Source organism: Mastigoproctus giganteus, chromosome 8, assembly GCF_048544385.1.
Source record: "Mastigoproctus giganteus isolate SK-2022 chromosome 8, ASM4854438v1, whole genome shotgun sequence".
Classification (NCBI taxonomy): Eukaryota; Metazoa; Arthropoda; class Arachnida; order Uropygi; family Thelyphonidae; genus Mastigoproctus; species Mastigoproctus giganteus.
Genome location: NC_143582.1, coordinates 149447631 through 149474960, shown reverse-complemented (window position 1 = coordinate 149474960; position 27330 = coordinate 149447631). Strand labels below are relative to the sequence as shown.

General features: G+C 35.4%; 1 protein-coding gene across 1 annotated transcript in view; it reads right to left on the bottom strand.

The window, feature by feature from the left end:
• Positions 1-27330, bottom strand: part of PNPase (polyribonucleotide nucleotidyltransferase 1) — a 389999-nt gene that overhangs the window by 220187 nt on the left and 142482 nt on the right. The window contains exons 9-10 of the mRNA XM_090380364.1: positions 16137-16194; positions 2075-2171 (exon numbers count right to left, since the gene is read on the bottom strand). Coding sequence (XP_090236490.1) covers positions 2075-2171; positions 16137-16194 — 155 coding nt within the window. The remainder of the gene's footprint in view (positions 1-2074; positions 2172-16136; positions 16195-27330) is intronic.

The window sequence follows — 27330 nt, the reverse complement described above, 5'->3', positions numbered from 1 at the left end:
TTTTATGATACTCTTCTCCATAAACTAATACATATATTTAACAAAATAATACTGTATATAAATTACATTATGGTTGTAGTGTATATATTGGCACTGCAATGGCACTAGCCTATAAATTCTGTTTATTAATGATTATCAACATACTATATATATATATATATATATATATACAGTAGACTCTCGATTTTCCGGGATAGATGGTAAAAAACAAATCCCGGATAATCGATTTCCCGGTTAATCCAAAAATACAGAAGTCCCCGACATACGTAAGATATACATTCCAGAATTTCTTACTTCATCGAGTTTTACATAACTCGGGAATGACTAATAAACATATTGCTACTATATTATTATTGACAAATCTGAATTCCGCACGATACTTGTTAATGTTTGGCCATTTTCATACATCCTTATTATAATGATTTCTTAGATTTTTAACAGATGCACTGTTTTGAAACTTTTGAATAATTTCAAGTTTTTGTTTAACTGAAAACGCAACTCTTTTGCGTTTACCCATCATTTTCGTGATTTCTAAACAAACAAAAAAAATTCCGACATCTCTGACATAAATAACAAAACAATTTGTCCTTTTGCGCTGCAACGGAACACAACAATCGATGCGACGCACTAAAACCAAGTAAACATTTGGTCTCTCTCCTTTTTTTTTTTTTTTTTTTTTGAGCGGTGGGTGTGAAGACAGCGAGGATTGCATGACTTATAATGCCACTTGTCGCTTATTTACGACTTGCAAAATATCTGTTTATACCTATTCTAGTTATTACTTGAATTTTTTTGATTTCTGGCTGATTTTTTTTTTTTTTTTTTTTTAATTTTGAGTCTTGAAGTGTCCCGGTTAATCGAGAGTCTGCTGTATATATATACAGGGTGATTCACTACCAGTGCGACAAACTTGCAGGAGGTGTAGGGGACACAAAGACGAATCGGAATCACATAGCATTGCAGGGTCCGAAATGCCTTCGTCATGCGGTAGAGGACGTTGAACGGGAGGTCGCGTGAACAGCGATCCCGCTGGAAGTCAGCATTTGCAAACCGGTTCCCGAGGCAGTAGGATGGACGAGTATTCAAACATTGAACTGACCGTCATGCACCTCGCATATGGAGCTGCGGACTGTAACGGGCGCTCCGCTCTGCGCTTGTACCAGGAACGTTTCCCACACAGGCATGCTCCTCATCATACGATTTTCGCACGTGTGCACAGAAGGTTACGTGAGGCTGGTTGTTTCTCGAGAGGTACCAGAGCGAACAATGAGGACGCCAGACAATGAGGAGAATGTCCTACATCTTGCAGAAGGCAATCCGAGTACGAGTACTCGAGCGATAGGCCAATGATTGGGTATTTCCCAATCCACTGTATGGAGAATACTGTCAACAAACCAAATGAGTTCATACCATCTGCAATGCGTCCAATCATTGGAGCCTGCAGATTATCCACTCCGGAGGACTTTTGCTACCTGGTTTCTTCAACAGAAACGGTTCGCAAATGCTGACTTCCAGTGGGATCGCTGTTCACGCGACCTCCCATTCAATGTCCTCTACCGCATGATGAAGGCAATTTCGGACCCTGCAATGCTATATGATTCCGATTCGTCTTTGTGCCCCCTACACCTCCTGCAAGTTTGTCGCACTGGTAGTGAATCACCCTGTATATATATAATTATATTAGTAATTTAGGTCAACCTGTGGATAATAGTGTCACCTCCAATGTGAGCATAATTCCTTGTCTTGAGGGCTGAAAATTACACCATCACTGGAGGAACTGAAGCATTCCAAAGACAGTAACAGAACAAGAGTTGCGTATCATTTAAAAATTATGTACAATTAAAACTGGATCTAACTTCTGGTAATCCAGTATTATTATTTCTTCATGACAACTTGAATTTTGTATAATGTACGACTTACTTTTTTTTTTTTTTCCCCCCCATTCAAATATTTTCTAAAGAAAGTAGAAGAATAATTTTATAAAACATGAAAAATACTTAAGTAAATTACTAACAATTTCTTGATATGTAAAAATTATCTATAAGAATAAATCATTAACAAGCATATTATTCACCTTTTTTCAGTAGCAAACACAAGGTCTCTAAAAATCTGTTTAAAACATAAGTTGAAAGCTGCTAGAAGAATACTCTGCTCTATATCAGGATAGTTTTCTAATCAGAGATAAAAGTTTGATCAGCTAATTTTTTTTTTTCTAAAAACTTATTTTATATATGCTTATATGACATATGAGGGACATTCAAAAGGTTTGTATTCAAAACTACTTCTAGTTGAATATGATTATGCAGGAGTTTTTCAGCAGGTAGTACATCTTGTACGTCACTGTATCAAATTTCAATTTAATAAAGGCAATGTTTTTTTTTTTTTTGCAGGTGATTTTGTGAACTAAGGAGTAGAAAATTTTCGAAATGGAAAACAACAAACTACAGGCAATCATAAAATATCTGTCTCTGAATGGAATGTCCCCAGGAGTTTCATGATGATATGAGGCAGACATTGGAGGATAAGGCTCCTGCATGTTCCACAGTTGCGAAGTGAAGTGACGATCTAGTGAAGGAAAACAGACATAGCTGAGTCTGTAGGCATTGTTGTAGGCATTGTGACCAGCAGTGTTGTTTCGACCCTGATGAAATCTTTGAAGATAAAAAAGGTTGGTGCTCAATGGGTTCCACGAATGTTGACAGATGAGCAAAAGGCAAGCCAAAACAAATGTGCATCACCAACTTGAACATGTTTTGTGAGGAACAACAAGACTTCTGGTCCCAGATTGTTATAATGTATGAAATGCAGGTTCATCACCCAGACTGAAAAAACAAAGTATAATGTTGAAGCATTTGTGTCCTCCACCTCCCAAGAAGTTCTGTGTTGCTCCATCTACTGGCAAAGTTATGGCATCAGTTTTTTGTGATGCAGACAACATCAGCAGGATTGACTACTTGGAAAAGGGCACCACTGTCACAGGTGCACACTATGGCAACCTCACAAGGCAACTCTGTGAAGCCATCAAGGAAAAGTTACATAGAAAACTGTGAAAAGGTGTCTTGCTTCTTTATAACAGTACACCCAGTCACGCCTCATAGATTGTGATGGCAGCATACAGACTGCAGGATTTCAGTTGCTTTAGCAACCACCCTATTCTCCAGATCTTGCCCCTAGTGACTTTTCCCCAAGCTGAAGGATAACATCCATGGGAAGAGATATGCTTTGGAGGTGGTTTCTTTTCCAATGGGACCAAGGCACTAGAATATTGGTGGGAGAAGTGCATTTCAGTGTCCAGGGACTACATAAAAAAAGGGGGGGATCATAATAGTATGGATTTCCTTCATGTGTTAGAATATGAACTTTTTGAACTACCCTCATAAGCATTTTTTTGGACAAAACAGTAAGTAAAATTAGGTTATTAAACAATACAATCTGAAACAAAGTAAAGAGTATTAAACTAAAATCTCCTTATCTTTAATTCTATAACTTATCATTCTCTTCATAAATATAGGTGACTTTTTATTCTCAATAGAGTTTATAATTATTTTGCTGTGTAATAAATATGTGTCATTATTATATGTTGATAATATATGTTATGGATAACATTAAAAAACACTTCTCTGTATGAAAGTAATAAAGAAAAGTTTTAATGTACAAAATTAAATAATTATTCTGCTGAGCTTGCTGAAACAATTAATTACAATAAAAACTGAGAATTCAGAAATTACTGAATTTAAACTAGAATTAAGACTAACAAAGACCATACATTTCAGTCTGCCTCCACTAGATCTTTCTATGACTTAGAACAAACAAATTTAGGATAAATACATATTCTCTTTTACTCCTAGGTCTATATTACACTGAAATCAGAATCTCCTGGCTTCAAAAGAAAGAAAAGTCCTTTCATCGCTTTATTTAGGTCATTAAATTTTATTCATATTATAAATTACTCAAGAACTGAATAAAACTTTAAATAAATCTTTTGCTTTCAAATACACTAGAATACATTTTCAGAAAATTAATCTCCTATTCATTTCTAATCACAAGGAGGTTATTGTATCTTTTAATGTGAGGATGCTGAAATGTTCTTATTTGGAATAGTCTTGCCAGGGAGACACACATGTCTGATCACAAGAGGCTCAGTTTTGAACCTAAATTTTTTAAAGTTCATTTGGGTCTTGAATTGCCTAACTTATATATGTGACACCATTCTTCAGAATGTTCAAATGCATGAAAATAAAGGAAGTTCAAGAATCTAAGAGCATGATGCACAGAACAAGATCAATACCCATGTTGAAATGTTTAAAAATGGATTGCTCTACTGCAATCAAGGAAGCTTTTATTGTTCATATGAAAAATCATTCTCCAAGGCACAGTGGAATTCAGAGCATATGTCTGATTTTGTATTCACTGTTTCAGAAAGACAAATTGAAATCACTTGCTGAACAAAATATCTGCAATTATAGCTTTACATGCAGAGAGAGAGAGAGAGAGAGAGAGAGAGAGAGAGAGAGAGAGAGAGAGAGAGAGAGAGAGAGAGAGAGAGAGAGAGATCACAAATGCATTAACAAACTTGATAATGGTTGAAAGCATATTTACAATAAAAAAATAGTGTGTGTGTGTGCGCGTGGTGCATGTGTGCGTGATATATAAATGATAAAAATAATTATGTACAATTAAAATAAAAAATAGACTAAAAGTGTGCAAAAATATCTACTGGTAGCATCTGAGGACTATATGAAATTTTTCTCAATTGCAGATCTCTAAATGATGTAATGTTATATATCATATATATTGTAGATCACAAGAATTATTAATATTTTGAAATTTCCAAGGATCAATCTAATGACGTCTACCAGCATTGGGACTACTGCCTCCAATTCTGAAATGTTTACTTTTTTATATTTTTTTATGGCATGATTCTTTAAAAATGACACTGCTTTATTCTTTTTTATCATACCAATAGTTAGTTTCAAAATCTTCAAAAACACTGGAATCAGAAAATTTAAAACAGTAATCCAAAAAGGAAAAGAAGAATAAAAATCTTGTAGATTATCCCATTTTACATTCTTGTAATACTAAATGATATGAGGCTGAGAATGGCTACAAGAGAAAGGTTCCAGTGGAGCAGAGACCATCACTAAGTTGTAATCTGTGTAATGTGTGGTTAGGATTATCTGGTATTATGGTAAACAAATGAACAAACTGAACAAAGTCATCAGTATCTGCAAAAACCTCAATATCTTGGCCAGCTGGGCCAAGTAACCAGAAAGCTAGATTTGTACACATTAAAAACACAGAAAATTACCTCGCTGTTAGGAGATTTAGGCTGGAGAAAGCGAGTTTCAAAGAAAGGTGGTCAAATAGTTCAGTGATTAGTGGAGTTGAGATAGACAAGAGATGGATTTGGCACACTGGAATAATTAAGCCAAAGGCATAGTTTTAATTTTCTCAGTTACATTAGATTACTTAGATTTGTAATGGAGATATTACACCACATATGTTGCACCCAAGTTTTGTCCTGATCATCAATCTTACAACCAAAGTAAAAAGAATATACAAATTTAGTAATATTGTAGATTTTTTTCCCAGAGTTTTGTTGTAAACTGTCCACACACATAGCAGAAACTGTCAGGGTTGATTTAGAAACTTCCTTTGCTTCTGTTTAAACATTTTAACAATGCTAAGCAAAACACAGAAGAAACAAACAATATATGCAATTGGTATGCAGATAAACTGCACATACAAACACTACAACTGTCCTTCTGTTACTGAAAGACAGGTGGGAAGCACACAGACAAAATTGAACATGTTAAGCTTCCCCAACATTACTGCCACCTATAAGCACATGTAAACATTATTATTTTTCAGGTAATACAACAGATCAGTGTGGTAACATCTACTTCCCTAAACTGTAGTAATATATTATGGGTAAACACAAAAACCCGTATATGTAGAAATTGTGATATGATTTGAAATTTTAAAAAGTATTTTTAAATCTATGTGAAAAATTTGACTGCAAACTGCTGATATATTAAAAAGTACTTAGGCTGGCAAAGGCAGATTAGGAGAAATCTGTATAAGACAGGAAACATGGAGGGACAAGAAATTCTTCATGTGAATATTAAGAAGAGAAGAATGAACCAGATTAGATCTAATGTAATAGGTGCAGGAAGCTCTTAGATAACCCAGCTGATGTTGCAAATGAATTACTAACATACTTTGCACTGGCATTTTTACTGAGACCCTTCATAATCAGAGGAGGATAGAAGCACAAGATCAGCAGTACTGAAATTTCAGAAGATCATTTATTAGAACAACTTTCAAGCCTAAAGGCAAGGAAGGCTCCTACAACTGATGGCATATATCCAGTAATTTTGAGAGAGCTGGCAAGGAGAGTGCAGTGAACCATTAAGGTTAATTATGAGGACATCACCGGACTCAGGAGAGATTACGTTGGGTTGGAGAAGTGCCAGTGTATCATGAATACATAAAGGCAGTTAGGAGCGAAGTGTGATAACCATCAGTTAGTCAGTCTGACTTTGGGAAAATTATGGAAGCAATGATGAAGAGTGCAATACAGGATCATTTATACAGAAATGGACTTCTGAAGAAAACACAACATGGTCTGTAAAGGTTACATCATATTTAACCAAACTGGTTAAATATTTTGTCAGTAACTCATGAACTGAATGTAGGAAATAATTTTGATATTGTTTATTTGGATTGCAGCAAGCATTTGACTTGATCTGCAGGACAGGTTTGCATAAGCTAGAATACACTGGAATCACAAAGAAAATCCTTAGATGAACTGCAGTGTAGGAGGCAGAGGGTAGTGATTAATGGTTACTCTTTAGATTGTGATAACATAAGAAGTGAGATTCCTACAGAATCAGTACTGGGAACACTGTTATTTCTGATTTTCTTAAATGACATTGATGAGGAATAGAGGGTGCAAGGCCAAATTTGCAGATGATATCAAGATCAGTAGGGAAGTTAATGATCAGGACCAAGAAGCATTTCCTCGGAATAACTCTGACAGCTTCAGGGATGGCTATAAAAGCGCATGCTAAGTTTTAATGCAGCCAAATGCAAGGTCTGAGACTTTTGGAATATAACTCATATAATTCCCAATATAACCAATATAATGTTGAATTAATGACTTATTGAATATTTTAATTTAGACATTAGTATTAGCAGTGGAAAATGATGCAAGAAAGCAAGATTCTACAGCATCAGGCAAAAAAAAAAAAAAAAAAACCCTTCCCATTTCACCTATTCATTTAATTACAATACTTTGTCTACTTCTTCCTTGAATTTATTTAAGGTATCAAATTCCACAAGAACAGATGGAAGTTGGTTCCAGCAATCAATGACCTGCTAGCTAAAGGCAAACTTCTACACATCTATTCTGCAACCATCCTTCCTCAATTTGAATTTGTACCGTCTCATGTGTGCGTGGTCTGAGCAAGAGGAAGAGTCCATCAGTACTGAACTTACTCAAACCATTCAAACACTTAAACACCTCAATCAGATCACTTTGCATGAACCAAGTCTCCAGACACTGCAAATTTGTAGAACTGAAACCTTTCTAGGTAAGACCACCACTTTGTTTTGCTCACGAATCTTGTTGCCCTTCTTTGTACCTGGTCCAGCAGCTCTACATCCTTCCTAAAATGAGACCTGCAGACCTGTATGCAGTACTCAAAGTGTGGCCTGACCACTGCCTTATAGAAGGGGATAATCACTTCCTTATCCCTGCTAGCAAAATTCCTGTATATCACTGATAAAAACCCATGAGTTGTCCTGGCAGCCTCTCTGCATTGCTCTGAGAACTTCATATTTGACTGCACAATTACCCTCAGGTGTTTTTCATTTTCCACTAACTTGAGTGTAGTACCACACAGTTGGTACATTACTGTGGGGTTACTGCTACCCATATTCAGTACTTGGCATTTATCAATGTTAAACTTCAATTACCATTTCTCAGTCCCTCTGCCTAACCTTTCTAGATCCTGTTTCAGTAGCAAACTGCCATTAATCACCCTGTCAACTTTGGACATCAAGCCTAATATCCCTTCTTCAATATCACTGATAAATACAGAAAACAACAATGGGCCCAACATCGAATCCTTGAGAACTCCACTAATAACATTAGTCCATTAGATAATACTGCTCCATTTTGCTAAGCAGTCTTTTATGTGCAACAGTATCAAAATCTTTCAGATAGTTTTTAAATTCTGTACAGTGGGATCAACTGATGATGTTACCAACAGTGAATTCTAAATGGGAAGCCTTCAGGGACTTAATTTTGAAGGCTACTAGACTTTTCATTCCAACTAAGAAATACTGTTCAAGGTTTAGGCCTAAATGGATGTCAGATGAATTAATGAGGCTAGTGGTAGAGAAGAAGAATGTATGAGATGCATATAAAGTATCAGGCGAAACAGAAGCCTATGGCAGGTATAAACTAGTCTGTAATCAAGTCACAAAGGAGGTTAGGCAGGTACAGGCAGATTACGAGAAATCTTTGGCAAAGGATACAAAGAAAAACAGCAAGGAGTTCTTTACGTAAACTCCAGAAGCAAAGGGATGAATTGGATTGGACCACTTAACATAGATGGGTTGACTATTGATGATCATGCTCAGGTAGCTGATAAACTGAATGAGTATTTTGCATCTACATTCACACATGAGGAGTTATTCAATGAGGGGAGTGCCAGAGGTTTATCAAACGCTAACAGTGAGCTAAGTGATTTTGTAATAACTGAGAGCAAAGTGGAGGAGAAATTGTTGAAGTTAAACATAAGGAAGGCACCTGAGGTGGATGGGATCTATCCAGTTATACTAAAGGAGGCAGCAAAGGAAGTAAGCAAACTCTTAGCCATAATTATGAGAGCTTCCTTGGAGTCAGGAGAGGTCCCCATGTACTGGAAGTGTGCAAATGTATTACCAATTCACAAAGGAGGTTCAAAAGGTGACACAAGTAACTATGACCTGTTAGTTTAACTTGTGTTTGGGGACAATAATGGTTATGTTTGTTTGTTATTTGGTTTTTAGGAGCATTAGCAACTAAGGCCATATTGCTCCGGGATATGCGGTGGTCATTTCCTGACCTTTGCGCATCCTCCGTATTTGGTGGTGACGGGCTCGAACCCCGGTCTAATCAAGAAGCGTGTGCTACACACTGCTGCTCCTTCCCACCTGGCTACCGAGGCGCCAGGACAATAATGGAATCACTGGTTAAAGAAGCATTGCAGGATCATTTAGACAAGACTGCAGTAATAGTTAAGACACAGCATGGGTTTGTCAAAGGGAGGTCTTGTATGACCAATCTGATTGCTTACTATGATGTGGTCACTAAGGAACTGAATGCCAAAAATAATTTTGATATCATATACTTGGATTTCAGGAAAGCTTTTGATACTGTTGCACATGGAAGACTGCTGTACAAATTGGAGAGGTATGACATCAAGGGTAAGCTGCTACAATGGATAAAGGGATGGTTGAGTGGGAGACAACAGAGAGTGGTAATCAATGGACACTGCTCTTTGTGGACAAATGTTTTTAGTGGAGTTCCCCAGGGAACTCCACTAAAAACATTCGTGTTGGGCCCATTGTTATTTTGTATATTTATCAATGATATTGATGAAGGTATATCAGGTTTAATGTTCAAATTTGCAGATGATACAAAGGTTGGCAGGGTTGTTAATGACAGTATGCTACTCCAACTGGATCTAGATAAGTTGGGAAAATGGGCTGAGAAGTGGCAACTGGAGTTTAACATTGGCAAATGCAAAGTACTGCATATGGGTAGCAATAACTGAAGAGAAACGTACCAACTGGGTGGTACTACACTCAGGGAAGTGGCAAGTAAAAAAGACCTGGGGGTAATTGTGTAGCCAAATATGAAGTTTGCTGAGCAGTGCAGATGGGATGCTAGGGCAGGTCATGGAGTCTTGTTAATGATATATAGGAATTTTGCTAGCAGGGACAGAGAGATGATAATCCCGTTATACAAGACAATGGTCAGGCCACACCTGGAGTTCTGTGTACAGGTCTGGAGGCCTCATTTTAGGAAGGATGTAGAGTTGCTAGAATGAGTACAAAGAAGGGCAACAAGATTGGTGTGGGGGAACAAAGGGGTGCTCTTACCTAGAAAGGCTTAAGTTCTGCAAATTGCAATGCCTGGAGAGGAGGCACCTGCAATGTGATCTGATTGAGGTGTATAAGGCCTTGAATGGGTTGAGCAGGCTGAATGCTGATGGGATTCTTCATCTTGCTCAGACTAAGAACCTGAGGGGGCACAGTTTCAAATTGAGGAAAAACAGTTGTAGAATAGATGTGCGGAAATTTGCCTTTAGCCAGCGGGTAGTTGATTGGTGGAACAGGCTTTCATCCTTTATTGTGGAAATTAATAGCCTAAATAAATTTAAGGCTGAGCTGGACAGGCATTTGGAACAAATGAAGGGATGAAATGGGAGGTTTTTTTTTGGCTGATGCTGCATAAACTTGCTTTCTTGCATTGTATGCCCATACTAATGCTAAATCTAAGTATATGATATTGAAATTATTTTTTATACCTAGTTCCTTTGTGACCACATCATAGCATCCAATCAAAATGGTCAAACAAGATTTTCCCTTAAAAAATCCATGCTGTGTCTGAACTATAACTGCAGTATTGTCTAGATGATGCTTTTATTAGTGACTCTGTTATTTCTTCTGGAACAGAAGTTAAATTAACAGGTCTGTAATTACCTGTGTCACCATTTGATCCCCCTTTGTGAATTGGGGATATGTTCACACAATCCCTGTTTGGTAAGGGTCTGCTTGCTTCCTTTTATATAAATGGATAGATCCAATTCACCCCACGTGCCTTTATGATGTTTATCATAATTCTTCTCTTGGTGATTCCCCCCCCTCTCTCTCTCTCTCTCTCTCTCTCTCTCTCTCTCAGGGTAACTCGGGAATTTTTTTATGGCTGGTGCAGCATAAGCCTCAGGCTTCCTTGCACCATATAGATAATAATAATAATAATAACAATAACTTCAACAATTTCTCTTCCACTGTCCTCTCAGTCATTACAAAATCATTTAGCTGCCTGTTAAAGTTTGATAAACTTCCAGCATTCCCTTCCCTAAAGAATTCCTCATGTGTGAATGTAGACACAAAATACTCATTCAGGATCATCAATAGCCAAATCATCGATATAGAGTAGACCAATCTGATTCATCCCCTTCCTTCTAGTGTTTACATAAGTAAAGAAGTCTTGACTGTTTTTCTTTGGAACCTTTGCCAAAGATTTCTTGTAATTTGTCTTTGCCCGCATGACCTCCACTGTGACTTGATTACAGAGTAGTATATATTTATCATAGGCCTCTGTGTCGTCCAATAATTTATATGCATCCCATGTACTTTTCCTCTCTGCCACGAGTTTCATTAATTCATCTTACATCCACCTTGCCCTATACCACTTTAAAAAATGCAGCCAGTCCTCATATAATGCGAGTTCGATTAACAAATTTTTCAGTTACAGCTATTTGAGAAAATTATACCACTTTTTGCTTTACATGATGTAAATTTCCAGTTAACACCATCTTTTTTTTTTTTTTGATAGTTTAAAAAGATTTGGATCACGCGCCAAGCTTACTGCATGTTGGACGGGCAATAAACAAGCATTTGCCTGCTGCCTGCCTCGGTGTGTTCCATCAACCATTGGAAGCAGATGCATTACTTGTTTGTCTCCCGCTAATAAAGTCATGTTTTCATCTGGCTCATTTAAAAATTAGAATTTTTAAATGAGCCAGATGTTAATGCAAAGGAGATAATGGTAAAAGAACTAGATGAAATCTTTTGTATTGTAGAGAACCTCAAACGAAAGGTTTGAGGTTTTTCTCTGTGATATTTATTTAGCCAGGGCCTAGATATGATTGTTGTCAGCTTTCGGAAATTGATTAATGAAAAAAAGAATGCCAACAAAGAATGTTCAAATATTTCCGTAACAAATAGTTTCTTCATTGTGCATTTTACGCAATAAACGTTTAATTCTATAATTATTTTCACTATCTTTTACATGGCATACAGTTAAAAAGTTATTTAAAATTCTTTAAGGACATTCCTGAAGGTCATGGACCAATTATAATTTTTCCTATTGGTCATTATATTCGATTAACATGTTTCTGTTTTGTGCGATGCACTCGCAGGATGAATTAATCGAGGCCAGTCTGTATTTCTTAGTTGGTATGAAAAGCCTAGTAGATTCTATGATTAATTCCTTGAATGCTTCCCATTCAGAATTTGTTGATGGTAACATCATCAGTTGGTCTCACTGTATAGAATTTAAAAGTTGTCTATGTCTGAGACCAGTGTAGTCACCTTTATGAAAGCAAAAACCCCTTCCTTTACCCTTGATAGTAGTCTTTTATTTGCAGATTCTTAATGCCTGAATAATCACTGCTGATAGTGAGATCAAGAGTGTTACTCCCTCTTGTTGCCTCTCTAACATGCTGCCTGTTTTTACATGCATGTTGCATGCAAAAACAGTCATCCAATAAATCCACAAAAGTCTTATTAGTCTGAGTGACGAACTCACAAGTTGCAGTCAATATCTGGAAAGTTAAAATTCCCCATTATAAGACACTAATTTACTGGCCAGTCTACATCTCTGTACAGCTGTTAGCTGAATACTTCAGAGTAATTAGGCCTATAACACACTTCTACTCTCATTTTTGCTTTCTTATTGCTTATATCCCACCAAAGTGACGCGACATTATACTGGCCACCCTTGTGAATGGATGCACCTCTCCTCTTCTGTCTGTACGTCCTTCTTCCTCCAGATAACCAGTGTTACTTGCTATTCACATCAGTCACTTGACTGAACAGCAAGTACTATTGGTTATGTGGGGGAGGAGTAGTGGAGATCAGCTGCCTGCATCAGCCTGGGGTATATCTTATAGCAGCCACCAGGGCTGGCATGCCCCCATTCTCCTGGATACATCTATGATGATGGTAGGGGTCCAGCAGTATATTCTGCAATCCATAGCAAGGAGTTTCATTCCCCTGTTGGCCATGCATCTCCATGACCAGGATGTTAGTTTTCTTTGTGTCTGGAATGCTGCAGAGGTCTTCCATTTTGAAGTGGGTTCTCAGCATCCATATGGCAACCTTGTGTTTTACCTATAACATTTACTCCCCTTCCCTTGGGGAGGGGAGAGATGGCACCTCCCATTACACCCTCTCCACTTTTCACTTAAATCTGTCCCATCTAACTCTACTAGGTAATGTTTTCCAGTATTATAGCATTAATTCCATTTAAACTTTCTTCTAAACTAGTTGCTAGTTTAGAAGAAAGGTGAGGATTGGACTTTAGGTTAATTTATTTGCAACAAGCCTAGCTTAAAAGATGTGGGACCTCCTCCTAGTTATAAAGAGCCTCAGAATGTTTGGTAATCCATCTTATCTTTTATTTATATATATATATATTTAATGAGTAGCAATCGCTGATACACTGACATTAATAAACTGTATTTATGGATAATGCACTTGCTGTGGCAATGGATGCATTCAGTCCATAATGTGTTGTATATAGTATTTTTATAATATTAAGAGGAAGATTATAGTAAGATAAACATGTTAAGATATTCATATTAAGATATATACCTCAACAGATTTATAGAAAACATATAGGATAATATAATGTGCAAAAGTTAGTATATATACAAAAGGATAATATACAAAACTTATCGTTGCTTACCCACAATCTAGGTGACTTTGTCTGGGGTCAACCAAACAAATTGAAAGCGACAAGGGGTTCTCTGTTTCTGTGAGGATGAATATGCACTAAGGCAAAATCAATTTTGAGGTTGAATAACCAAAAATATAATTTGGTGCAATGTAACAAGTAATAAATTTAGAGGTTACACAAATTTAAATCTAACCCATAATACAATAAGAAAGGTTTTTTATTAATACTGAAAAGCACTCATTGATCATCGTTGATCTGACAGAGAACGAAAAATGTAAGTTTAGAAATTAAAGTAGGAATAAGGTACAAGGCATATTTACCGTGTCCAAGCTGATGAACCATATGTAGCACAAACTGCAGTCAAAAAGGAAATGTTATTAAGTGTAATGTATGGCCCCCTAGTGAGAATTACCGTGTGGTGACCCCCTGTGTGTGTTGGATACAGTAAAATGTGTGTAGCACGCCGAAAAATAGCCAATTAGCTACTATTAAGTTAAGGAAAAAAGAAACATGCCGATAGTGAGGTGGGATGAATGGCTGATGGAGTAGGAGTAAAAGTACCCGAACTCTACGAAGGTGAAATTATAGTAGTATGTTTAGTAGTTTTCTCTACATCCTCAGACTGCCCTAATAATTTCAGATAAAATATTGTTTGTTTGGAAATTTATTAGGTGCATCGGCCTAAAAAGCAAGGCCTTTTTGCTGTATTTCCTTCGGTTTTGGCTGCCAGTCCTTGATGACACAGTTAAAATCTTAGGATCTATAGAATTAAGTATTACAGTAAATCCCCGCTATTCGCGGGGGTTACGTTCCTGAGAAATGCCGCAATACCGAAAACGCGAATACTGAGTTATGGCTCCCATAGTAATAAAGGGGTTCCGTTCCAAAGTATGAAATATATAAGAAAAACTAGTCTAAAATTTGGTCTATGTATGTATTATAGGTACCTTCATAATATGACTATGTACATAGACAGCACATAGTGAAATGCAAGCATATGGCATCGAAATGAAAATAAGAAACAATTTAATATTAAATGTAATATTTATTAGAAATTTCAAACAAATCTTTCAAACCAGCACCTTTGCTAGCTAAAAAACTTATCCCGCCAGTGCTATCAGTTTCGCTATAGTGTTGATAAGAAGTTTTGCCTTTTCACGAATAATGAGTGAACTTAACGGAATTTTATTTTGAGTTCGGTCTTCTATCCAAAGATTTAAAGCTTTTCCATTTTTCTAATTTAACATCACGAGTTACAGAGCAAATTTTTGAAGCAATTAGCGCGTTTTCACAGACACTACGGCGAATTTTTTCTTCCGATTTCTTGATTGATCGTACCGTTGACTCATTGATTTTATAATGTTTGGCCACTGAGGAGACACTTTCACCATTAGAAATTTTGTCTAATAACTCAATTTTATTCGCCAATGTCATCATCTTCTTTGATAATTTCACATTCACATTTCCCTTGTTATTCGTAGCCATATTTTTGTACGGGTTAGAAAGAACTTGTCCAAATAAAGTCACTTTCTTCCGTTAACACACTCGAAAAAGTCTTTTACACTGCAAAATGGTAGATTTATCAATTTTGTAAGCATATCAATTTATAAATTGATTCAATTTTAAAAGCATATAAATTAAAAACAAACGACGAAACCTTTCATGGCAAGCGCATAACACATACCGAACAAGGATTAGCGAGAAACATCCACGCTCGCGATTTTGTCACCCCTCTCCCCCCACCCACTGAGCGCTGTTTTGACCGGGAAAGATAATTTTAGCAACGCCCATGTTTTTTTATGGCGGAAAATGTTCACGGCGCTTCAAAATTCACATTTTTTAAGGTTTCATTTTATGTTAAATCAGCGACCGCGAATACAGATACCGCGAATAGCGGGGTTTACTGTATTTGTATATTTTTATTAATTTAATTTAATTTTATGTAATCTGCTTTTATTTTTCAAGCACTTTTTAATAATTTTTTCCATTATGACTACACCTGACAGGTCAGCACACCTACTCCTACACTTATCTAATATATTTGTCTATATTTCATTATGGTTGCTAGGTATTTCTGTTGTTACTAGCAGTGTTCCAGATCCATAAACCAGCACAATATATTATTAAATTTTTTCGTTCTTCATTAGACGTTCCGATTTTTCACTACAACTTATCATTATTATTAATTAATTATATATATATATATATATGTTATAGATATGATAGAGTAAAAATATAATTCTTTTACTTAGATGGCATTAATCGGTGCTGATCTCATTAACAACCTTAAGTTATCTATAATGTTAAAATTTACAAATAATTCTTCACCTAATACGGATATATATATGTAAAAATGAAAATTATACTGGGAAAATGATCACCAGTGACATACCTTTCAGTTTATTAAGAATATCATCTTTTACTTCATTTAATGCTTGATCTCTTGAAATCTAGGGGGAGGGAAAATGAATCTCACAAAGCAGTTTAGCTAATTACCTAATGTTAACTCAGAAAATCTTATGAACTTAATAATTACAGTCATATAAAATAAAATACAAAAATATATTTCAGCATTTCAATATTTCAGTAATTCAGCAAATTAAGAAACTGATGCTTATAAATAGGTGTTTGTCTTTAAAAAATGTGTTTTTTGTAAATTATGTAACACAAGCTTCTTTTAAACATGTTTCTTTTGTGCATTAACTTTCATTGTCACAATCTTTCTTTCTCAGCATCAGAACAATAAAATCATGTGCATTTTATCCAGGTTTTGGATCTGTAGAAGACAACATTCCCTCCTTTCCAACAAGCAGTTTTCTTTTTTAGCTATTTGTAAAATAATAAGAGAAGGTTACCTCAATATAGTACGCAGAACACTTCCATATGATACTCTCCAGAAATTAAAATGAAAAAAAAAAAAAATAAATAAATAATAAAATAATAATAAAAAAAAAAAATCGAAAATCTTACATTAGAGTAACAAATAATTAAAACTCAATTTAACACAATTAAAAATCAATTTAAGGCAATTAAAAATAAGAAAATTAATTAAAAGAATTTAACGAAAAAAATTTTTTTTTCCATTAAATTGATTTTTAATTATTTTTTAATTATTTGTTACTCTAATATAAGATTTTTGATTTTTTTTTTTTTTTTGTTTTAATTACTGGAGAGTATCATATGGAAGTATTCTACGTGCTATATTGAGGTAAACTTCTCTTATTATTTTACAAATATTGATATCAACATAGACCGTATTGAGCATTACAGCTCTGGTTCATATTAACTATGTAGTTTGAAATTTAGAAATCATTTACAAAAAGTTGCAACTTTTTGGTAAATACAGTACTGTCAGGATTTGAAATTTTTAAGCTGTTATCTTTGTTTTGTTAATTTTTCTTTTAAGTGGGTAATCATTTCTGATCTGAATCAGAGGGAAGAACTTCACTAGTAAACGAAACTAACATCCTTATTATTTAATACTAAAATAATAATATTATTATTTTAGTATTAAGATATCTTGACTCATAGAATCTCTTGATAGGGTTTCCACTAGTTGACTGTAATGCATTTAAACATTGTACTTTAACATGCTCTGTTCAATGACAAATTATTCCTCACTTTTTTTTTTTTTTTACTTCATTATTTTCATCATATTTTTGATTTTGTTTTTGCCTGAGGTGCATTCCACTTCAGTTGTAAATAAATAATTATCTCACTGATGTCCCAAACTAAACCTTGGTATATATGCACTGAAGTAATCTAATAAATTAAGTAAGTAGTCTAATAAAATAATGTTCACCAATTCCTCTTATACATGCACTGAAGTTAAATAATTTTGAAAAAATAACACTTCCTCTTATATTTCTATTATATATATATATATATAATAAAATAATTAATTCAATGCCAGTAGCATGGCAAACCAAATGAGCGAAAATGAAATAAACCATATATCATAAGATAACACAAAGGGGGGGGGGGGAGGAGAAAGGGTATTGCAGAAATAAATGTTCTTAAATAATTTAGAACAAGGCAAAAGTTACAATATTACGTAACAAATTATAATTTAAAATCCAATTGAAGATAATTTAATGGCGCCCTTTTCCAAATTAGGTGAAATATCATTTAAATATGAAACGAAAGTCAACTACAATACTGGACCAAATGAAATCATTAACAAAATGAAAGACTGACCATTAAGCCCCATCTCTCAACAGAGGACAACAAGGCCAATAATGGTCAGGGAATCATTGCATTTCGAACATTAGACAAATCCAAGCATACACTGATTGATCCATGGATGCAAGGGATTGAATAATGGTGGCACTTATGCAGTGAGAAATTATAACAGAAACAGAATATAGCACTCAGGTGGCAACACCATACGAATGACACAGTAACTGTTGAACTGAAATATATAACAGAAATTATTTGTAAAATAATAAGAGAAGTTTACCTCAATATAATACATAGAACACTTCCGTATGATACTCTCCAGCAAATAAAATGAAAAAAATCGAAAATCGCTTTAATTGCTGGGGAGTATCATATGGAAGTGTTCTACGTATTATATTGAGAATATTTAAAAATAACTAAATGCACAAGGCATAATACGTTAAAAGTTTAATATCTATATAATGTCGGTGTAGATACACCATAGATAACTCTGTATCTCATAGAACTCTTAAGAATACTGCATTATAAAATTCTTTAATTGTTCATTTGACTACGTCAACATCAAAGATATAAATAAAACCAAGACATACCTTCCTATAAAAAATATCAACATAGAAATCAGAAACAGATACAACAAGCCAATAGGGATGGCCATATGTAACTATAAAAATACCATTGCTAATATGAACACCACAGATCAACCCTGTTACTGCCAGGAAAACAAATATAAAAAATACATAGAACCCCATTACAATCATATCATTACAGGCGACCTTAACATTATAGAGGACCATACCCTAAGAGAGATTATGAAAAAGGGAACTAAATTCAGACCCAACATCCAAGCCAACCTAAAAAACACATGCAAATCTATTTACATGGATCTTTTACAGTTTGCCTTTAAAACCGTCTACAAATTCAACACACCAATAGAAGCCTTTCAAAGTTGGATAAATACTTCCACTGAACTTATTCTGGCTAGATTCAAAGAAATCATACCACACCAAAATTAAATTAAACAATACAACCTTAAAAGAATCAATTATAAAACGAAAGAACTACAAAATAAATTCGTCATTACAAATACAGATAAGGCCAATAACAACTTCAGTGTTATATGCAAAAAATTCTACATTGACACGCTTAAAGAGGAGATGAACCTCAGCGATACATATAAGCTCGTGAACTCCACACCTAGCTGCATTACCAAAAAACCTATAGCCATTCACAAAAAAATCAAATTAAAAATAGATAATACAAGATACCCATTCGTATATTGGATCCCCAAATTCCATAAAGTTCCGATTGGAAAAAGGTTCATCACCTCTGGCAGAAACAGCTACATAAAATCATCCAGTAATTTAATGGAGGACAAATTAAATATTATAGCCAACCAACTCACTAATACTAAATTTATCTCCAATAACAAAAAATATTTAGACTACATCAAAAACAAAAACAATAGAATCAGAAGTCTATAACACTTACGATTTTAAAAACCTTTTCACCAGTATATCACATGACAATTTAAAAAAAAGTTCTTTTACACTACTACGAAACTTATCAGAATTTAATGGGATGTAATAAACAGTACTTGCACAACCTTATTAATCTTAGTGTCAAAAACAATTACGTACTTATGGGAGACAGCACTTACGTGCAGAGTAGGGGAGTGGCTATGGGGGCTAGTAGTTCTTGCTCCACAGCCAACCTTTACCTGCATTATTTCGAAAACAATATCAAAGAAGAAATTATATTCTACAGATACATTGATGATGTCCTGGTTATCAATTTCGACAATTTCGATATTATAGCCCAGTAAATCTATCCTGCAGATTTAACCATAGAATGCACCAACCCGGATAGTAACCTACAAGCTTGCTATCTCGACAGCCAAATCACCATCACCAATTTGACAATGTTTACGCTTGACATTATGATAAGAGAGACCATTTTAGCTTCCCAGCTATAAAGCTTACCAACTGGGAGAACAATTTGGCTAAGCATATCCATGGTAACACTATTAGAAATCAGACAAACAGGTTAATGCACATCTGCAATAATCTAGATAACATGATGGAAGCAATAAAAAAAACTGATAGATAGTCTCATCAAGAATAATATACCTGCCAATTACAGCAGACACCATATTAAAACGGCCATACTTGTGAACCTCAACCTACACCACCCCAATGCCAATCCCAATACACTTATTGAAAATACATTGAACCAGTTTAGAACTATAACACCAATAAATGGCCCGTAGCCCATCTTTGCCTGGTTGTCTAAAAACCAGTGTCCTTCATCAAACTAAGATAATGACTTCCCAATTTTGATTCCCAGGTTTATTGTGCTCAGAAGAGGCTCGTCATCTGACCACATTGTAACTCGGCTGACCAAAAATCCCCCCCCCCCAAACAGACAATCTAATAATTGGTAATTTATCAACTCGTATCAAACTCCCAACAACAGAATAATCATGCCTAAGGTATTTTAAACACATAACATTTATATCCCTTCATTTAATTACAAACAGTATAAAACCTAGAGATACAGGGTGAAAATTCACATCGAATTTTCACCCTGTACCCTCGGAGACATATACGGGTCGTTATGCCTTAGAAAAGCTATGGCAGCCCTTGTCCAGGGGATAGCATTTCCTATATATTTACATTAACAAACTTTTTCATTAACATTTTGGAAAAAAACAAGGAGTTACCTTTTATTCAGTGTGTAGGATTTCTTCTTTCCCAAATCTCCTTATACGAATAAATTACGAAATGATACTTAAAACAAATTTACATAATTAAAATAGTTTAAAACTCATAATGTATTCCTCACTATTGACACACGGACAGTCCAACACCCCAGGATCACAGCGGAGAACCCCACCCCAGCCCCAGAAATATTAAACCCCCCCATGCAACCTTTAGTGAAGGAAGACATTTTGTCATAAACGCAAAATTACAATACAAATAAAATGCTGTTAAAATAAGATGAAAGTACCATAAAACCATGCAATTAAAAATTCCTCACTGGAATATCAATAAATTACTATTAAAATACTATGAGAAAAAATAACTAAACGATTCCACCCTTAAGTGGACTAAGACTTTTCGGCTATTGTCATGTTCACAGGGTAGGTAGAATGAAACTAACAAAACAGGGGTATGTTGGGAATCATATAAATAGGTATGACCGATGACCAAATGAGAGAATGTTATTTACAATTTTCATTGTTTATTATCATTTAAAACTCATAATGTATTCCTCAATAGTGAGGAATACATTATGAGTTTTAAACTATTTTAATTATGTAAATTTGTTTTAAGTATCATTTCGTAATTTATTCGCATAAGGAGATTTGGGAAAGAAGAAATCCTACGCACTGAATAAAAGGTAACCCCTTGTTTTTTTCCAAAATATTAATAGAACGTAGGAAAAATTGAGCATATGTAAGCTCTCATTTATCTAGTATTTTTCACTAACATACTTCTTGTATTTAATTATACTAACACTTATTGTACTTGAATAAACACATCATTTCATTTATATAGGTTCCTTCTGCCATCAGAAGCAACCTTCCCCCCCACTAATCAAATATAAACCCTCTCAAAGCTATCCAGAACATTTCATTGACATAGGGCATATTGCCTACAGCAATTTCACCCTCACAGCATACTCAATGAAAAGCGCGGCTGCGCAGTATCATTTAATCAACACATAAAACAACCAGAAGGTGGGAATTGATCCCTTTTCAGTCTGACCACCACAAAACAAGAAGAAAGTAAGAACCCATTCTCATTTAATCTCATACATGCTCGTTGGGCTTTGTGTCGCCTATCCCAGTTTGCTGATTCTGATACTATTTTTACAAAATTTAAATTTAACACATATCTTTTCTCATTTATTAGCACTTCCCATTTAATTTATATTAATTTCAATACAATCACCTAAAAATTAAAATCCGGCAAAACTGGAATGGGGACAACAGAAATGGGTAGGTATGAGACATTCTTTTAGTCTGGCTATCGGTCTGCTCAAAGCCCCTGAAGAAGTAGCAGACCGATGACCAAGTGAGAGAATGTTATTTACAATTTTCATTGTTTATTATCATTTTTTATTGTCATTTTCATTGTTCATCATGATTTTTATTTTCAATAATATAATTTTATATAGGCCTTCCAGGCTAAAGCTAGTTTACTTTTATAACTTGTTAGTTTGGTCCTTATACACCTAATTCCCTAGAGACAGATGCCATTAAATAAAATTGACTAATATGTGTATATATATATATATATATACATATATATATATATACATATATATATATATACATATATATATATATATATACATATATATATATATACATATATATATATATATATACATATATATATATATATACATATAGTAAACCCTCGCTAGTCTGGTTACAGTTAATCCGGATCGAAATATGAAAAATTCTGTTCACAGTTGAGTACTTTGAAAGACACATGAGATTTAGGAAGGCAAATAAGTCACTCTGACTGTGTGTGTGTGTGTGCACGCGCATGCAGAGAGAGAGATGGAACATACATTCAATTGTTTTGGGTGTTTTCGGTATGGTTGCTGACAAAAATCTGAAGGCGGATGTTATTGCTTATATCGCTTCATTTGCGTACTTCTTTATACGAATTATGTACATAAGTTATGAACTCCTAATTATCTAAAATATATATATGCATTATGTGCATATATATATTTTAGATAATTAGGAGTTCTAAAGAATTGAAAAGTGGAATAAAAAAAGAAAACATGTTACTTTAACTATTATTAACAAGCTCAAAGTGATAGAACTTGAAAAAGGAAAAAAATTGCTGAAGAATTTGGTATTAGAAAACAGACTGTGTCAGATATTAAAAAACAAAACGAATCTATAAAAACATTTGCTTTAAAATTCGATGTGGGAAGTGATAAAAGCAGTGTATCAAATAGACAGACAAAAAAAGCCAAAAGAAGTGTTGCTGGAAGAAGCTGTATTTAAGTGGTATTCACAGCAACGGCAAAGTACCATTGGCGTGCGACACCAGCATCACCTGATAAATGTATAAAAAGACAATACATTTATCTATCTACTGATGGATAAATGTATTGTCTTTTTATAGTTTTTAAATAAAGGCTCTACAGTGATATTTTTTTTATTTATTTTCATCAGCAGTACCTATATTTTATTTATTAAATTTTCCATTTATTTGTGTTCTAAGTTTTTGTTCTTTTAAGGTTATCTTCTGCTCCACTAATTCGGATGACCTCATCCCCCAATTACTCCAGATTAGTGAGGATATATAATAATGGATGATATACATTATATCATCCATTATTATATATTATTATTTTTTCATTATTTTTTAGACATTCTGTTTTATCACTACAACCCATTATTAATTATATTATATACAGCAGACTTTCGATTAATCGGGATTGGATTATCCGGAACACTTCAAGACTCCAAATTAAAAAAAAAAAAAATCAACCAGAAATCAAAAGCTTCAAGTAATAACTAGAATAGGTATAAACAGATATTTTGCAAGTTGTTGTTGTTGTTGTTGTGGGAGTTTCATGGAGCATAAGCTACTTTGGCTATAATGCGCCTATTCATTTATATTAAAGGAAAAGGGAAAGAATCGTACTGTCTGAAATGTCCTTAATCAGAAAAGATTAAAAATTCTAGTTTGCTTCAGAAAACGGAATAATTCAGATATATTTGCCTTGTCACCTATCAAATTCTCTAGGGTTATTGGTTGTTGAAGGATAACCAGTGATTGCAGGGTTGAAATTCTGTCTTGTTTATAATAGAGGCAGTTAATGAGAATGTGTTTAACAGTCATATTTATATAGCAATGTGGACATTGTGGTGGATCATCTCCTGTGAGTAAATGAAGGTGGGTCAGGTAAGTACGACCTATTCCTACTCTTGAAAGAATTACTTCTTCTCGTCTTGATGTCCGGACACTGGAGAGCCAGATTTTCGGAACCTGTTTAATCTGAAAGAGTTTATTATTTGTTTGGGAATGCCATAGTGCTGTCCATTCTGATAGGCATGCAGCATGAATCATTAGTGCATAGTCTGAGGCTGGAACAGGGATATTGGTTAAATCTAAGCTGGTTGGGTTTTTTGCAGCTTTATCAGCCTGTTCATTGCCTAAAAGACCAGAATGTGCTGGTATCCAGCAGAAGGCGACCAGTTGGTGACGTTCTTTAATCTTTAGTAATAATTTTCTAATTTCATTTATAACAGGGTGAAATTTATCTGAGGAACTACACAAAGTCTTGATTGAGCTGAGGGAATCCGTGTAAATTACTGATTTTAATGGGCAGTCAGGAGGGAGATTTTTTAAGGCTAGTTTAATTCTTTTTTTTTTTTTTTTATGTGAACCCCAAACACGAGAGGTATTAGAACCTATAGTACTTAATACCGTGCTTGGGTTTGAGGTTAAGAAGACGAAAGAAGATATTTGTTGACATTGGACTTGAACTTCTGTAGATTGTAATTTTCAGGAAATACGTATGAAGGAAGGTTGTTCCAGAAAACGGCAGTTGAATGAATAAATGAGGAAGATGAAAAGTTGGTTCTGTGGGTTTGAAGTTGGACAGTAAATGGATGTTGGCTGGTGGCGGCATGTGTTCGGACTGTTTTGAAAGAGAGAGCAGGAATTATAGAAGCCAATTCAGAAGAACAGTGCCCATGGAAGTATCTGTAGAAGAGGCATGCAGCAGAAACAGTGCGTCTATGAGAAAGCGAGTGGAGAGACTCTGATAGAGATGAATCATTAATTAACCTAACTGCCCTCTTCTGAATGGAATCAAGAAGCCTGAGAGAGGTTTTGGGGGCACCACCCTAGATGTGGGAACAATATTCCATGGCAGGGCGAATTGGCGATTTATACAGAGTGAACAGCTGTTTGGAAGAAAAGTAACGCCGAGAGCAAAAGAGAAAACCAAGTTTTTTAGATGCAGAGGAAGCAATATTTGTAATGTGCTTGTGCCAAGAGAGATTAGAAGTCAGGGTAATCCCCAAAAGAGATATATCATTTTGCCTAGAAATCGGACTGTCACTAAAGATAAGCATAGGAGCAGAAGAATCCTTTTTGCGAGATATAAGACAAGATTGAGTTTTAGAAGGGTTGAAATCAACTAAGTTGTCTTTGCCCCACTGGAGAATTACCTGAAGATCGGCATTTAAAGAATTGGTAGCAGATTTTCGAGAAGTTGAAGCTGATTGAGCAGGACAAGGTTTCTCAAAATGGAAAGTTGAATGCAATGTGCTATCATCGGCAAAACTATGGATAGGATTTCCAGTCAATGGAAGAAGGTCATTGATATACAAGAGGAAAAGAGTGGGGGAAAGAACTGAACCTTGGGGGACACCGGCATTAGTGGAGAAGTTAGAAGACAGAGAGCCATCTACCATCACCCTCAGTGAGTGATCAGAGAGAAAACTGGATAACCAATTACTAAAAACAGTTGGCAAACCATAAGATGGAAGCTTGTTTAGAAGACCTTTATGCCAAACACGATCAAAAGCCTTTGAGATGTCAAGAGCAACTACTTGTGTTTCACCGAACCTTTCCATTGAATTAGTCCATAAATGGGTAACATAAGCCAGAATATCTCCAGTGGATCGACACTGACGGAATCCATACTGGTGATCGTTGATCAGACGGAAGGTTTCTAGGTAGTTTAAGAGTTGGCGGTTAATTGATTTCTCCATTACTTTAGAAAGAGTAGAAGTAATTGCAATGGGACGATAATTGGATGGGAGGGATTTGTTACCCTTTTTAGGAACTGGCTGGATATGAGCAAATTTCCAAGCAGAAGGAAAAACACCTTTGGAATAAGAAAGTGAAAAAAGGCGGCAAAGAATAGGAGTAAGTTCAGGAGCACAGGTTTTGAGAACAAGTGGAGAAATACCATCAGGACCTGGAGCTTTCTTAGCATCAAGATTCATCAAAATCCTTCTGATATCCTTTTGACGGAAGACCACAGGAGGCATTGAATGGAGCGTGTTGGGAATGGTGGGAGGTTTTTACCAAGATCATTAATACATGAGCTGGAAGAAAAATGGGATGCTAGCAGGTCAGCCTTATCCTTGGCTGAAGTGACAACAGAACCATCTGGTTTGGACAGAGGTGGGAGCAAAGATGGGCAAAAGTTGTGGCCAATAGCTTTGGCAAGAGACCACAATGCTCAGCTACCATTAGGGCAAGAAGCAAGTTTTCTACTCTTAGCCTGTTCAAACTCTAGTTTGGACTGATTAATAACTGCTCTACAACTGTTGCGAGCTTTGGTGTAGGCAGAAAATGAAACTGAAGAATTAGAAACAAGCCAATTACGATATGCAACATTCTTCTCTTGGACAGCCTTAGCACATTTATTGCAAAACCAAGGTTTAGATAAAGGACGAGATTTTAAAGTGGAGTGTGGGATAAGGGCTTCCATTCCTGCAAGAATAATTTCACTGACACGATCTGAGCAAACGTTGACATCAGAACTTTTGAAACAGTAATCCGACCAAGGAAAAGAAGTCTCGCAGGTCATCCCATTCTGCATTCTTGTAATGCCAAACAACACGTGGTTGGGAATAGCCATGAGATAAAGATTCCATTGGAGAAGAGACAATCACCAAGTTGTGATCTGAAGTGCCTAAAGGACCTCTCACTTCGACCGTGTACTTAGAAGGGTTTTTTGTGAGAAAAATATCAAGCGTATTGGCTGTATGATTAGGATTGTCCGGTATCCTTGTAGGTAAATGAACAATCTGTGCTAAGTCATTAGTAATTGCAAAAGCCTCAGCATCTCGACCTGCTGGGTCGGTGTGACTAGAAAACGGAAGCCAGCTGGAGTTGTGAACATTAAAATCACCAAGGAAAATTACTTCACTGTCAGGAAAGTTGGACTGGAGAAAGTCAAGTTGCAAAGAGAGGAAGTCAAAGAGCTCCAAGTGATTAGTGGAGTTGGGAGAACAGTAGAGACAACAGATGAATTTGACACAATGAGGTAGAGAGATTTTAAGCCAGAGAAGATCAAAGAGAGGAGATTCCAAATTGCTAAGTCTCTGACAGGGAATATCAGAACGGACATATGCACAAGTACCACCTTTGAGGCGAAAGGAATCATACAGCGAATAATTTGGGAATCTGAGATGAGCAGTAGATGAATCAACCGATAACTGAGATTCTGTCAGAAAAAGTACATGGGGTTTGGCAGACTGCAAGTGGAAATGGACATCGTTGAGATTAGAATTGAGACCACGTATATTTGTGAAATGAATTAGGAAGTCCTTGGGAGGTTTAGATCTTTTCGCAGATAAGCTTGCTCTATTAGTTTGACAATTCATGGTGTATTCAATAGTAAGAAAAAGT